Source organism: Pelecanus crispus, chromosome 8, assembly GCF_030463565.1.
Source record: "Pelecanus crispus isolate bPelCri1 chromosome 8, bPelCri1.pri, whole genome shotgun sequence".
NCBI lineage: Eukaryota > Metazoa > Chordata > Aves > Pelecaniformes > Pelecanidae > Pelecanus > Pelecanus crispus.
In genome coordinates, this window is record NC_134650.1 from 1,418,255 (window position 1) to 1,434,519 (window position 16,265).

Consider the following 16,265-nt stretch of genomic DNA (forward strand, 5'->3'; position numbering starts at 1 on the left):
TTTTGATACCTGTAGTACCTTTCAAGAATTATCCGTCTGGTACTCTGGCTGTCCGCAAAGTAACTAACGTCATGGTTGTCCGAGCCCGGGGCTTTCGGTGGGCGTGCACTTTTGTAGATGGGGTGCTGAGAATTTCTTTTGAAAATGTAGATATGTAAATGTAAATATAACGGATAATGCAAAGTTCAAGAGTTACTCTTTCTGTTGTTGTTTTGCCTGGTTTTCTGGGTTATGTATGTTTTGTGTGGTCGAGAGTTACGCATTCAAACCAGCTCAAGGCTGAGTTGTACTGAAGCCTTCTGTTCAAACCACGCAATCTCAAATGTAGTCATATTATCCAGAAGACGTAACTTGAGTCCTTTGGTTACGAACGCTTCATTTCTATGTGTGCAAAATTTTGAATAGGCAAAGGATTCCTTAATGGCATACCAAGTATTTGAATGTAACCTTAGTAGCTGGAAAATGGCGTTGAAATTTTGCACCCCTTTTCAAGTGCATTTTTTTTCATTCAACAAGAACTTTCCCATAAGAAACCACTTATTATTCTAATTTCTTTTTCTCTTCTGCCAAAAATCTAATCTAAAATACAGAAATACTTGACTGAATCAGATGATTGTAATATGACAAGAAATTTTGTTGTTATTTCAGGTTATCACAGTTACAGAAACTGTTATCAAACTTAAAAGTGGTAATCTACCTTGTCAATACAGAAGCTGTACTGATGATAAGATGGTCCTTTTCACAGGTACGGTTTTTTTCTTTTCTTGCAACCAGTACTGTCACACCTGCATTTTTCTTTTTCCAGGTTTCCGAAATTTACATCTGGATGACCAAATGACCCTTCTGCAGTACTCCTGGATGTTCCTAATGGCGTTTGCTTTGGGATGGAGATCATACAGACAATCAAATGGAAGTCTCCTGTGCTTTGCACCAGACCTGGTTATGAACGAGTAAGTAAGGCGCGAGGCGGTTTCCAGGCTTCTCAGGGTGATACTGGGCGCCACGCAGTATTTCTGGGTTTTGCTCGAGAGGTGAATCACTGGGTAGCAAATCCTTGCAGAGCTCGCAGATCAGTCTGTCATTTGCAACTTGTTTTTCTTTTAGCAGATTGCTTAGAGTTTTTTAAATAAGTCAAATGGAAGAAAGGTATTTTGGATATTAAGTGTATTTATATCAAGAGGTTTTTGTGGGAGGTGTTTGTACTAAAATGTTCCATATTGTGACTGTTCCCGCACCATTCATTATAATCGCTCATTTTATCAGAGCCAACACAGTTGAAGCTAAAAATATATCTGGGATGGAGAGAAAAGTTTGGCAAATTGCATAGTCTTCTGTATGTTTATTGTATAGAAGTGCTAGTGTGGTCCTACCAGTTTCACAGAGTTCCTGATCAGTTAAACGTTTATATCTGAGCCTGATTAAACTCTGGATAAAAAGACAAGATTACAAATGGAAAAATGGCTGACTTGTTGTTGTTGAACTTTGTTATCAATTTTCAAGAAAAATTGAAATTGCTAGAATATTTGGACATCTTTTTTCTTGCACCATGTATCGTTTTCCTTGTATTTGTCAAATCTGTGTTGTGCAGTAATTCCGTGTTGTAGAGGAGTGAAAGAGGGAGTTCGGGATTGTTGGGTGACGGGCAGAAGGCTCGGTTTGAGGCTCAGCGGGTATAAACATTTTGCGCAGCCGTACGCGTCGTTGCATTACGTGCCAGGTGCTATTCCGGAGGTGTAGTAGCCGATCGGGTTAGGTGATGCCTCTCTGCCCCCAGTCTGGAGAGCAAACGCTCCGTCTAAACCCTCTCTTGTAGGGATGTGTTTGGGAGTCGGCGCCGATGGCCTGGGAAGCCGTTTCAGCGATTGTGTCCTTCAGCTCGTACTCTAAAAAGCAGTTTCTGTAAGCAGGTGGAAGAGCGTCTGCGTAGTCTGTAACAAACCTTTCGAGTGATCTTTCAGTCTGGCAATTCCAGTGGTGCTAGCGATATTTATAAAGCCTGTTGAGGCATTTTGTCTGCCTTCCGAATTAGTTGCTGAAAATACTCTGTGGATGTAAATCTTTGAGGTTGCTGGCCAGAGCCATTCAAAATCTAGTTTACCCATCTGCAGATTCCAAGTAATTTGGTGGTATCACTATGGATTTACCATTGCTTTTTTCATGACATGGCATAGTCCATTTGTGGGGACTAGAAGTAATAAATACAATTACACGGTGCCTTTGACATGTACAGTCACAAAATCTTTTTAGCATCACAATTTCACTGACAATAATTTGAAAAGTGATGCAAGTGACAAGGTATTATTCATGTGTCTCTTTTCCTGTCTTTAAAATGGAGGCAATACTAATCCTTTGGCATGTTTTGAGACAGTAGTCTTAATATTTTTGTTCCTATTGCACTTCAGTATCCAATCTCCCAAATCTTTTCTCAATTTTAAAAAAAAAAAAAAAAAAAAATTGTTACATTTTCTATGAGATTAGCCGTTTACATTTCAGACTACTTCTTTTTCATGATTATTTAGTCACTTTATTTTTTTTCCAATGTAAATATTTTTCCAGGCTTTTATAAACTGTAATTGTTTCTTTATAAGTATTTTTCAAAGAAAGGTGAGGAGCAGATAATGGGTAAGGGTCCATCTGCGTACTTATATTTATTAGTTATTAGAGTAAAACAGGCTGCATTTGATGGAATTGAAATAATTGATATTGTCACTAATAAGCGTAGTAACATCTAATTTGCTTTAAGTCAGAGGTCTCCTCCTGTTTTATCGATGGGTCAAAACCACAGAGCTTTACAGCCAAGTACGTGTCGGTACTCCTAAAAAAACCCTGCAGGGGTAATCCTGTTACACTAAATATTAATTTTCAAATTCATTCCAGTTACAGTTTTGCTACATAAATTGTTTATCAAAATGACATTTGTTTTCAATAAAATACGTAGACTGAGAGAACTGCAGTTTCTTCTCCAGTGTGCTCCAGGTTCCCCATAAAACGCTCTCCGGTCGTAACTTCTTATGTACCGTTCATCAATAAAATACAGCCACCTCGAAGTTAAACGTGATAAATACTGAATAATAGATAGAACCCGTGCCTGAGCTGTGAGAAGCTCGTGAAGCGCGGTACCGCAGGGAAGGGCGGAGGGGCGGTGCCCCTGGGGAGGCACTGCTGCTGCTGAGACGTTGGGTAGGGCGAGAGACACATCACGGGCACCAGGAAAAAAACCCGCACCTGGATTTTTGTGATCAGATACGTCCACTCTGCGTGGTACTACGCTGAAAAGAGAGTACCGCAGTACGTAATACCCCCTAGAAACCATTCTGGGCTTTATTCGGGGCTGTTTTCTGATACGCATCTTCGTGGTCTTTCCCCCAAACAACTCCTTCCCACCCCTCGCGAACCCCCCTGCTCCCCGCCACCCCTAAAGCTCTTCCTTAATGTTTTCGGTATGCCAGAAGCAGGTCCCAGGTAGAGTCATAGGTTAACTTGATTTGGTGTGAGAATCAGGTCTTTATTAAAACCCGTTAACCATTATAAAATAAATAGGTAAAGTAGCATCCTCTAAAAGTCAACACAACTCCCTTACTTGACAATTCTAAAAACAATTGTAGTATTTAATAACATCACAGTGAATTCTCTGGAATAATAGGAAAAAAGTGGGGTTTCCTTGTAAATTTTAAAGCTTGATCCACTAAATACAGCTACGCATAGGTGTTGTGTGTGTAACAGAATCAGAACCTTCATTTTGATGGTCCAGAACTGGGATCATGGTCATTTTTGCAGTTAACTGAAGCTGTCTGCATCGGATTCTTGGCTTCCGATTCAGTAGTTTCAGATTTCTGCATGCACATAGAGAGGCATAAGTTGTTCAAACTTGTAATTCTTGAGATCTGCAAATGACATTTCTACAGGTCTGTTCTTTATATGAACATTTTTCATTTGTAACTAAGAATTTGTTCTGGCTTCATATCTATTAATGGCAGTTTCAAAGCATTATTTCAGTGGAGGACTAGAACAAAATTATATCTCTTTATCTGTACCGTGTTAGAATACGGTAATTCCAGGAGATCTTCCGTCTCTTCAAGCCACAGCCGTTAGATTGATGGTGTACTTGTTTTTCCTAAAGGGAAGTATAAACAAGTTGAGGAGCTGGCAAAAACTTCCAAGCCTCACATGAGCCCCTCATGCAGGCTTGTGTCGTTTCAGCGTCACAAAATAGCAGCAAATATCCACGGGGGTGGGTTTTCAGTTCTGTTGCATAATTTGAGTTTACGCATCAAACAAAGTTGTGTGTATCGCATTACGCTGTAAGTGATAAACATCTCACTGTGTATATGGAATTGCACGTATTCAAATCTCAATTAGTATGATTTTTTTAAATATATTTAGCCTACTTTTCACCCCCCCAAAATTCCTTTCATTTTACTTATAAACAGTTGACCCTCAGAAAGGGTTGGAAGAAAAGTATAGGTGTTACTATGTACAATGTAAACCAAGAAATGGAACAGATAAGCATCTTATAATCACATTATTTCTTTATATTCCTTTGTACCTTCATTACAGCAATAAACTAGGGCTGGTCTCGGAGCACTTCCTTTGTGCCACCGTGTCCTGTAGCTTGCAGCAGCGTGACACGGGTCAAGTGTTCAGGAGCGTGAGCGCAGGGTACGTTACTGAGTCGTGGTTGCAGAGGAGTCGCTAATACTTTATATCTGCTGCTGAGAGCTAAGCTAGTGCAGCTAATGTGAGTAGGGGCCGGGGGAACAATACTAACAACAGAGCACACAGTGCCTTCCGCTGTGTTAGTTGTATGGTTACAGGTAAGTGCAATTACCTCTATTTTAATTTTCTTTGTGTTTTATATGGGTTTCTAGAAACCATTTGTTTTATCCAGTTTCTGAGCTTTAAAGACTTGTCCTCACATTTGGTACAATTCAGTGTCGTCAGCTTCAGGGAGAGAGACTCTGTCTTTGAAGGATTCTCCAAGCCTCGGTGTCCTGGTTTGGGCTGGGATAGAGTTAATTTTCTTCCCAGTAGCAGGCACAGTGCTGTGGTTTGGATTTAGGATGAGCAGAATGCTGATCACACGCTGATGGTTTAGTTGTTGCTCAGTGCTGCTTATGCCAGGCAAGGACTTTGCAGCTTCCCCTGCTCTGCCAGGGGCACAAGGAGCTGGGAGGGGGCACAGCCAGGAGAGTTGATCCCAACTGCCCCAAGGGCCATTCCATACCATACGGCGTCATGGGCAGTATGGAAACTGGGGGGGTTGGCCGGGGAGCAGCGATCGCTGCTGGGAACTGGCTGGGCATCGGTCGGCGGGTGGTGAGCAATTGCATTGGGCATCACTTGCTTTGGATATTGTTATTATTATTATTTTATTGTTATTATTATCATTACTATTTCACTTTATTTCAATGATTAAAGTGTTCTTATCTCAGCCCAGGAGTGTTTTTCACTCTCACTCCTCCGATTCTCTCCCCATCCCACGGGGCAGGGGCAGCGAGCAGCTGCGTGGTGCTGAGCTGCTGCTGGGGCTGAACCACAACACTCGGTGATTTAAATGGACATAGCTATGAAATATTTTTTTTAAGACTGAATTCTTTATGTGGATAATAAGACTTTCTTTAGCTTCATGTATCTGCTCAAGCGTCTGAGCAGCATCAGTCTTTCACACAATTTATCCTTGCACCAACCCTGTCCAGTATTATTCCTGTGTGGTTACTGCTTGCTTCGATAACGGGGTGGCAGAGCCACTAGCTCATGTCGACGCTTTTCAGGCAACTGTGTGTAACTGGGCTGTACATAAAGAACCTGTGTAACCCGTTAAGAGATTTGTCATGCTACATTTTCAGCTAACAGAGCCTTAGCATTTCTAAATACCTTGCCATGAATGCACAAAAAGCTTCCCAGAAACCAGTGGATTTGTTTTGCTTAGTGCTCAGGTAGCTTTAGCTGCGGTAGTGCTGAATGCCACTATTCATTAGTACCATTGTTGATTCCTCCGTAATTGAATTTTCCAAGTATCATCGATGCAGTCCGTGGTGGGAAGGAGAATTAAACTCTGTTCTTTTTAAGTCTTAAGCTGGCAGCCTAGTCATTTGACCAGTCTTCTCCTAAGAATTGAATATTTATTGAATATTCCATTTTTATGTCTGTACCCCTATCATTTATTTAGGGGGAGGGAAAAAACAAAACCAAACAGAAAATCATGCAATATATTTGAATAATGTTTATTGCATAACGGATATCCTAAGTTAATACATCTGATAGGCTTGGGTAGGGTGGATTATAAAGTTGCTGTGATATGAAAATACATTATTTCCCATAGCATTTGTTAGAGTGCAGAAAGGCTTGCCATATGTATACATAGCATTGTTTTCACTTCATACGCTTATGCTGCATCTGTGCAGCTTTTAATTTGTTTGTCTATGTCCTGGTTCAGCCCCAGGCAGCAGCTCAGCACCACGCAGCCGCTCGCTGCCCCTGCCCCGCTGGGATGGGGGAGAGAATCGGAGGAGTGAGAGTGAGAAACACTCCTGGGCTGAGATAAGAACATTGCAACTGCCCCAAGGGCCGTTCCATACCATACGGCGTCATGGGCAGTATGGAAACTGGGGGGGTTGGCCGGGGAGCAGCGATCGCTGCTGGGAACTGGCTGGGCATCGGTCGGCGGGTGGTGAGCAACTGCATTGGGCATCACTTGCTTTGGATATTGTTATTGTTATTATCATTATTATATTGTTATTATCATCATTACTATTTTACTTTATTTCAATTATTAAACTGTTGTTATCAGGCATGGCACACCTTAGTCCTCTGGCGTGTAAAATGGGTGTTTCCTTCCCCAGCTCATTCTCTGCACAGGGCAAAACCACAGAGCGGCCATTGACAGGTTTTAATCTCCAAACAGCTGGCAGGGAGAGGGGAGTCGTACTCATCTCTTCATCAAGGGAGGGGGCAAAAATGTGCTTTAAGTTATTGTAAGGCTTTGGAAAGTATTTTAGATTTTCATTTCTATGTTTCATTTCTGGGTAGAAATAATTTACTTGAATAGTCACGCGTTAATCCATTAAGTAAGCCCATCATTTTACATTTCAAAACAAGAAAAATGTTTTTTTAATGGAGGTACATCTATATCACCTGGCAGTTTTATATATAACAATGTATTTATATGTATATATACATACACACACAGAACTCAATTCAAGCTCTTAAAAAGTTTGGCAGCTTAATGAATCTCAGGCTTTAGACCATCATTTAGTATTTGGAGATTGTACAAACCTGTGATTTTGTAGTATTCTATAACTCTTTCCACAATTTGTGATTCAAAACATACTTTTGTTGGAGTTGGCACTATTACTGTATCAGCTTCAGGCCTGTATTTGTGTCACAGAGTGCATGAAACTACAGTGGGCAACAGTAACTATTGCACAGTTGTGTTCATCAAGTAGCAAATGCCATTTAATTGCTGCCTAGCTTTAGAAATAAGTTCTTGGAAGTCCCGTGTCTTAGGATTTTGACTCTGTTTGCATGCTCATCATCTTATCTCTTTGCTCTTCTTAGGTCTGTGGTCAACTCCTTGGTCTCGTTTGGCCTTATAATATTATCTACCATGCTGAATATCTGTATTGGTATTACTTGAATAGAAAGAAAATAATGGGTGACTACAGTTTAATAAGCAATGTTTTTATCAGTTCTCATTCTCAGAATTTTTTCCGAACATTCTTTTGTAACTAATTCTGTGGATTCGGTATCCATCTGTTTTTCAGAATACCAGCATCTTGTTTACTGGTTTTTATTCTTTTATAGACTTAGCTGAACTGAATGACTCACAGCAGTGTTGAAAATCATCACGTGCTTTTATCATCAACGTGCATCCCACACAGAACGCATGTGTACATCCCGTGTACATTACATGGGCTTTCACTGAGCTAAAACTTCCAGCTAATGCCCGACTCGCGGGGTTTATTCTGCAGCAGCTGGTTACAAAAGCAGAGGAGTGTTAGATACTTCCAGAACGGGAAGGTGATTCACATCGGACTGGATGTACAATCGCTAAAGCAGGGTCGCTTTGAAAGTGATAAAATGCTGTTACTCAGCTGTTTAAGTCCCGATTTATACGAATGGCAGTAATTGCAAAAGCCTGGCAGCGCTGTGAGCGGCCCAGCGTCGGCGGGAGCTCCCTGGTGCTCCCGGGCCCCGGCACTGCTCTGCCTCCGGCGACAGCGGCTCCGGAGCCCCTGGGGAGCGCAGGCACCGCCAGACCTGCCAGCTTGCCCCGATTGCTAGCCCTGCTGGCCACCAGAGCTTTACTTGAACACTCCGCAAAGCCGGCAGGGTTCTGTAGGTAGTTTCTGCTGAGAAGAAATCACGTGCGATGTCGTTGCTGCGTATAATAGCTGTTCTAATTAGCTAAGTATAGTACCTAGTTTAAGTATTATATCTCGTTTATGTGTGGGTAAATGAATTGATAAAGCTGCTAAATGCCCCCTCTAGGGAGGGGTACCAGCGACACTGAGCGGGGAGTGAAAAAAGAGCCCCGAAGGCCCTGCTCTCCACGGGGTCCGTGGTCCGTGACACGACCCGGCTGCTCGGGCAGCCTCCCTCCGTGCACGGCGCTGCGGCAGCTGAGATCATCTGATGCGCTCTGGCCAGCAGATCTGCGAAGGGGAATGTCTGGGACCTCTTCCCGGACCCTTCGCCAGCGTTAAGCTCTATCCAGTGAATCAGCTTCCCTCTTGTTCTGACACAGCCTGGATCCGCTGCCCTCCGGGGCGTAGTGCGGAGCTCATCTGCGCGCTCAGGCTCCTCCGAAGGGAGGGGGGCTGTGTTTCGCGCTCACTTTTTGAGGACTGCGGTTTGCATAGCCTCGCTGTTACCAAAAATCTGCATGTCTTCAGATAGATCCTCAGATGTGCGGTGATGATTGCATTTACAGCAGAGAGAAATGACAGGCTGACACATTTCATAATGTTTGTTTTAACCTTCTGCCCAGAAATGGTAATAGTTTTACATGGGGAAAACTGCTGAGCCCTGTCATGGATTGTGTTTAAATTACTCAATTTGAAATATGTAAGATGCCCTTTGATACAGCCCGGAGGGGTTAGGAGAAGATTTGCCAAATGGCCGAATAGTGGCTTTGTGTCGAGCGCCCTGAGAAACATCCTACAGCTGAATATCTACTCCTCTTCCTACCCCGTGAGACTTACCTTGCGCACACTTTGTGTTCTCGCTGTTACTCCTTGATTATTGAAGCCTAACGTAACGTCAGTGCTTGCAGCCTGCCGTACGTGCACGCACGCGTATAGCTGCAGCTACCGTTGGCGTGCGAGGCAGTGCCGCGCGTAGTCCTGGTACGCTCAGCAGGAATTGTCCAACAGGGTGCAATTGGAAGTGACGGGGTTTTAGACTTGGGTTTAATCCAGTTTCAATAGCTTGTATTTCTTTCTGTCTTTCAAAACCCATCTGAATTCCTGGTATTCTTAGGCTTTTGCACCTTGAGAAAGGTGCGTGTTTCTTCTTGTTTCCGCTTAGGGTTTCTTCTGATGCTTGTGAGGGTACGTTACGTAATTCTCTTGCAGGGCTAAGAAAGGCAGAACTGAAAAATGATAGCAGCTTTGGAGGAAGCGGTGCCGTTTCGTAACCAAATCTTCCTCTTAACTTACACTGGGATTCAATTCTGCCTGTGTCTTTGTACTATTGAACAGGTGATGTCTTAGAAAAGGTGACGCATCATTAACGAAAAATAAATTGCTAGCATCACTGTGGAGAGATGGTGTAGTCATTGCATTCGAAATGCACTATTTTGCCTATCTTTTTCTCTGCAAAAGGTTACATCGAAAAGCATAAGGCTCTCTTACACTGTTGAATTAATCTGTTCTTGTTGTTCATTTCCCACCCAAAACTGTAATCCTGCGGTATTCACAGCAACCAGCTATAAAAGCACATGTAAAGAGGATTCTTGCTTCAGCTGAGGTACTAAATAAAAGGAGGCGTTCCTGTCTTGATGCAGGGTTTCATTAAAGTAGAAAAACTAAAAGGAAAAGAATACATAAATACATCATGTTTGTCATTCTGATTCTAAGTGAGTGATTTCCAAGATTTCCCTTTGGTTGTCGACATGTCTTTCCATTTATGGTTAGAAACCTTATTGTTACAGTACAAAGGTGATGAAATTTAGTTGCAATACTAGGCATTGCTTTAAGAACGTAAAAGGATATGAGAAGTATAAAGTCACTCTGAAAACTGAGAAGTTATGGGAAGTTGATGCTATCACTAGTGAGCAAATGTGTATTAAATTTAGGTGGACTTCTCAAAAGTATTGAAAGAATTAGAGGAATCTCAGCTCCAGTATAGGATACCATCGTGTTTCTTTATACAGATTAAATACTTTGGAACTGCCGGCCTTTGAGAACCTTGTCACACAGTGGCTGAGCTTGATTTTTGTGTCAAGTTTGTGCTGAACTGTTGTGTTGGCTGTTGATAACAGAGCTTACTGATCGGTCCTTGGTAGAGACAGGCTTCCTTTATAGCGCTGGGATTTCATACGCCACGCTCCCCTCGTGCTGCAGTGCTCGGCCAGTGTTTGTATGTGGTGACCAGGGCCGTCGCCCTGAGTGAGTTCACTGGAGAAAACCAGAGATTGTTTTGCTGCAAGATAGATCAAGTACTAGCTTGTCATCTGCCTCTACAACACCTGCCGCTCTTGAATGAAGCGTGGAGAAACTGAGATTAAGAGTTTTTAGATAGCTAGACATTTAACTGATTTTTATACTCTTATTTCTCAGGCAGAGAATGAATCTACCCTGTATGTATGAGCAATGCAAACATATGCTTATGGTTGCCCGAGAGCTATCGCGGCTTCAAGTCTCATATGAAGAGTATCTCTGCATGAAAACGTTGCTTCTCCTTTCTACAGGTAGGCAAATAGTTAAAATACCTATGTGAAGAATGTAAGTTTAACTTGCCGGTATTACGAGTGTGCGTGTGTAGTTTAAAATTGTGTTAGGTACCTGATATAGGATTTCCTATAGGATCCCCTTTTTTGCAATAAAAGTCAAAATACTCCACTTGGCACCTGACTATGTAGGGTCAGTGAAGGAAGTTGTGCTTTTAGCAGGTACAAGACATGCAGCCTAAGATATTATAGATTGTATTCAAAACTTTGCAACTCCAGCAGAGGCGCCTAACTCAGAATTGCAATTTAAAATTCTTTAAAAAAATACATCACAAACTGGCTGAGTAGTGCAGGACCCAAAGAAATGGGCAAAGCTATGACTTCGTGCCCATGCAATACTTTAAAAAACCAACCAAACAACAACAAAAAAAACAAACAAAAAAACCCCAACAAACAAACAAAACCCCCGACCACCACCTGTGAGGAAGTTCTGATCCAGTGAAGCAGTTTCCCCAAAAAAAAGTTATCAGATTCCCCCAGAAGTTATTTAAAATTGTTAAATACAGCTACAGCTTTTTGCATTTGCATCTAAAAAGTATACGGTGGATTTATGATAGATATGGTAAGGTAGATTTATATAATACACTTCACGATGCTTTTTATGTCTTGATAGGATACGCGGTAGTTAAAACAAGTCACAGCCTAGTAAAATTCTGCTGTCTGCACTGCACGAAAGGTCAAAGTACAGTGTCATAGTAGTCCTTTTAGAATATACAGAAATACACTGCGATGTTACGCGAATGACTTTAACATGTTATTTTTACCCTGTATTCGTACTCGCTGGTGTCCGGTGCCTGCTTTCCCCTCGTGCGCAGCGGGGCTGGAGCCACCCGAGGCAGCTCGGCTGCAGCGCCGGCTCCGTTGCGAGCCAGAGGCTCTGGGTAGCCAAGAGCCCGTGTGTGTGTGCGTGCTGTGAGTAGGCGTGAGGCGGGCATCTCGCCCGGCCCGCTCCGTCTGTCTGAGCGCTGGCGAGCCCGTCTGTCCCGGGGGAATCCTGTCCCACAGCCGTCAGCCGATCCGCGCGGTCCCACAGGGCTGAGAAAGCTGAGGCAGCGACTGTAGATTTGCTGGAGCCCTTGCTGCTGCTGCTTGGGAGAAAATCATTTTTGTTTTAGTGTAGTGACAGGTATGCCAGTAGGCTTTAAAAGCATCGGTGAGAGCAGCAATGCAAAGATTTTTCAGCATAGTACTTCTACGTGATGAAAAGTAGATATTTTTAGAAGTTTAAACCGTTCATTACACCGAGGGCTCAAACATTCCTTATCTTTCGTATTTCCAGTGAGCATTCATTCTTATAAACACATGAGAACTTGGTAGCTTTGGGCCTTTCCCAGTGCAGGCAGGCGGATCTTGGAAGCCGGCGCTGCGCGTGCTGCGAAGCCCTGGGTGAGGAGCGCGGGCCGGAGAGGTGTCGGCGCGGTCGCCGCCATGGCCAGCTCCTCCCCGCTCTGCCGGCCCCTCACCTCTGCGGCCTGGCAGGGACGGCGCGGCCTCGCCTGCCAAGCCCAGAACTGGGACAAGGGCTCTTTTCAGAGGAAACTTTCGGCTCCACGCTGCCCTGGCCTTTGTAGGAACTTGAAACTTCCCCGAAACTGCAGATTTAAAGCAGTTTCTGAAATCGCTCCTGAAAATTCCTCAAGTGTTTTGGATGTGGTGTAGGCCAACTTTCCTTACAGGAATTGGAAATTTCCTTAAAGGTGTTTCCATGGCAGAAACAGTGAAGAGGCGACACTCGTAGCATTCAGCCCATTCACGAGTGCAGTACGGCAAGCGCTGCCTTAACCAGCAGAAAGCGTCTTCGTCATATTTACAGCGACAGACAATATATTTCCACATTTCTTTTCGAGTACATACATTGTGTAAGTGGTACATTGTGGAACTTCTGAAAATTGAATAGCTGAAATTTGTATAGCTTTTTAATCCGTGACTTCACAATTTTAATTTATGCTTATTGTGTTTCTGTGTAAGTTTTCCAAGAGAAGAGGAAGAGAAGGAGGAGTAAAACAGGAATCCCCTGCGAGTCTAGACACGTAGCTCACGCATAGACTTGGCTCGCAGACCTTTTCCATTTAAATTATTGAAGCAACAGTTGACATGTTGTCATCTGTGTAGACAAGGCAGAGAAGATACTTCAAGCATCTGATGGAAGCTGACAGTGTAGCGAGGGTTGGATTTTTTAGGAAGGGAGTGTGCTTTAGTGGCCTCTTTCCTCCCATCTTGTTTCAGTCGGCTTTGTCTCGGCTCGCTCTCTTCTCTGTCTTCAGCTCTTTCCATTCACTTCACCAAGGTAATCAAAGGCTTCAAATCAAGCATCTTCAGGACTGCTGGAGTCCATGTGCTTGATTTGTCCTGATTTGTTTACTAGTCCTTGGCCTTCAGAAGGATCATCCTAGTAGGAGAACGTAAGCACGGGGACTTAACGTGGATTTGAGTCTGAATACGTGCCTCGGTCGCCACACCTTGGCTTTCTAACGCGCAGCTCCTCGTCCGGCTGGCGCAATGTCCCATCCCTATTCCAAGAAGCTCTGCCCAAGACCCGAGTCCTCTCCGGCTCGGGCAGTTTGTTGTCCAGTCTCTCTGTCACTGCCTTGCCTGGATGCGTTACTTGATCCGTGTCAGGAGGGATGGAACTAGATGATCTTTCAAGGTCCCTTCTGAGCCAAGCCATCCTGTGATCCTATCCTCGCTCTTCCCTCGGCAGACAGAATTTTTATGGAATCTTGCCAATGTCACGTTTCCCCGGACATGGAGAACAGGGGAGCTCCAGCCCTGGTGGGTCTTCATCAAGGCGCTTCCAGGGCTTAGCGTTGCCTCCACGGTCCGGTTCCCGTCCCTCTGTTTCCTGTTGCGTTACCTTTTGGGGTTTTTTATTTTTATTTTGCCAGCAGCCCTGTGCTGTTTGCTCAGTGAGTCATCCGTCTGAGTTTCTGCTCTTTTTCCTGGTCTCTCAGCTGTCATTTCATTAAGTCCAAGTCCTTTTTCTTTTGGTCATTTTTGTGTAACTAATGTAGAAGAACTTTAATAATGACACAATTCATAGATGTATAATGTCTTAAAGGTTCGTATCAATGTTACAGTTCCTAAGGAAGGCCTGAAGAGTCAATCTTTGTTTGAAGAAATCCGTATGACGTACATTAAAGAGCTGGGAAAGGCCATAGTGAAAAGAGAAGGGAACTCAAGCCAGAACTGGCAGCGATTTTATCAACTGACTAAACTGTTGGACTCTATGCATGAGGTAAGTTCTTCAGCGAATGCTGTAGACATTCCGGATAAATAAGTTTGGGAATATGACAGTAATCTCTCTCCTGGTTTTTTTATTTAAAGGGATTGGGGGCGGGGGGGGTGGCAGTCATGCTCCCCTACTGTCTAACTAAAGGCTAATTGAAAGAGGTGAACATGGTGCTTTCAGACTGCTTTTGCAGTGGATTCCACATCAAGTAATTTATAATTAATGTAATTTTAAGTCTCTCCAGTTTTTAAAAATGGTGCTTTGAAATGGAGGAACTGTGAATGATTTTGCAGTAGTAGCAAGAGATGTGAAGTTTAAAAACGGTATTATCTCAGGGACAAACTATTCAAGAACCTATAGAATTGTTTGAAATTGCATTAAAATAATGCATCAGTGCTATTTTTAGTATTAATAGTGGTCTAATTTTGCAAGGAATCTCAGAATTCAGGCTGTCTCCTTTTGCTGGATAAGGCAAGGGAAACTTTTTTTTTTTTTTTCTTGTCAGTGTACCAAGCACCTGGAAAGGTCTTATTAAGCTTATCCGTATGAATGTTATTTATATGCTAGAATGGGAATCGATACAAACTCTCCTCAGTATTTGTAAAGACCTTGCACGATCTGTTCGCTTGTTTTACATTAGAATGCCATTTAGGAGACCGACTGATCCAGAGGGGGTAACTGCACGTCTGCCCGCGTCGCAAGTATTCCCCGAGCGGGCGCGGGGCGTGCTTAGGGTAGCTGGCAAACCAGGCGCTGCAAGAAGTTACGAAGGAGGAAAGATGCAGGTTAATAGTTCCTCTGTGTGTATTCGTGTGAAAGTAATTCTTCGCTTTATCACTTGTAGGTGGTTGAAAATCTTCTGAGCTTTTGCTTCCAGACATTTTTGGATAAATCCATGAGTATTGAGTTCCCAGAAATGTTGGCAGAAATCATCAGCAATCAGATGCCAAAATATTCAAATGGAAATATCAAGAAGCTCTTATTTCATCAAAAGTGACTGCCTTAATACAAAAGGGTTGCCTTAAGAAAACGTCAAATGATAGCTTTTTTTTTCGTAAAGAAAAAACCTACCAGACTTGTTAATTTTGTCCTTGCAGCGGTGTTTCTTTTGTAATTATGCACTACATGTGGTTTACAGAGGGCCAAGATTTAGGCTATAGAAGCAGCGGATTTCTCACATTTGGTAAAAAACTGGGGAGAAAGGAAAGGAAAATAAACATTATTTGTCAGAAATTACGTATCTCCCCTCGTGCAACACCCATGGATGCATCAAGACCACCGGTGACAAGATCTGAGGCTGTGTTACGAACATTCTGCTAATTAATTTCTGCAGTTGGCTGGAGACAATTTTCTAGGCTTTTTTTTTTTTTTTTTAAAGTGTTTTGGATTTTTTTTTTTTTTTTTTTTAAAGTTAAGGTAGCGTTTTGGTTTATGCATGTAACCTGAAGAAAGTTTACAAGTGTATATCAGAAAAGGGAAGTTGTGCCTTTTATAGCTATTACTGTCTGGTTTTAGCAATTTCCTTTAACTTTATATACCGTGAACTAGGCTTGTTCATTTTTTTCTTACATAATTTTTTTGTAATACTTCAAGTTGCCTATTGTACAGCTGGTTTTTTAAGGTGGGGCAGCTCGTAGCTTTCCTAAATGACCTCTAGACATTAATCCTTGAGTATATTCATGTGAAAATGGGTTGGGCTTTTCTAACCTAATAGCTTTCAACTGTCAAAGCGACCATAAAAATTTGGCATTTTTTAAGGGCCAGGGTGGGTGGGAGAACACTCTCAAATCTAATTTAAATAGATGCGACTGAAACAAATACTTTTGGTATATGTGCAAAAGCGTTGGATATGCAGATTCATAGAAAATTAACCCAGTCCTAACTGGATGTAAATGAGCAGGTTATTTTATATATTGAAAAAAAAAAAAAAGCCTGATTTTTGCATATAATGCAACAGCCATAACTATAAGAGTCATGGGCTGCATTGATGCCAAGAAGATCAGTCCTGACTGCCCATCAGGAAATTTTCAGGTAAATATGCATAGCTTAAGAAAAGTTTACTTCTGTGTGGAGAAACTCACATTT

The 16,265-nt window shown here is 42.6% G+C and overlaps 1 protein-coding gene across 4 annotated transcripts in view; it reads left to right on the forward strand.

Annotated features, from left to right (window-relative positions):
* The window catches only part of NR3C1 (nuclear receptor subfamily 3 group C member 1), a 70,579-nt gene extending 54,650 nt beyond the window's left edge, over nucleotides 1-15,929 (forward strand). For 3 of the 4 annotated variants that reach the window (XM_075714862.1, XM_075714865.1, XM_075714863.1), the window contains 4 exons: nucleotides 806-950; nucleotides 10,782-10,912; nucleotides 14,029-14,186; nucleotides 15,025-15,929. In XM_075714862.1, the coding sequence (XP_075570977.1) occupies nucleotides 806-950; nucleotides 10,782-10,912; nucleotides 14,029-14,186; nucleotides 15,025-15,177 (587 nt within the window). In that variant the 3' untranslated portion in view covers nucleotides 15,178-15,929. Of the gene's footprint in view, nucleotides 1-805; nucleotides 951-10,781; nucleotides 10,913-14,009; nucleotides 14,187-15,024 lie in introns of those variants that run through there. The other variant, XM_075714864.1, reaches the window with a different exon arrangement.
* The last annotated feature ends 336 nt before the right edge of the window (nucleotides 15,930-16,265 follow it).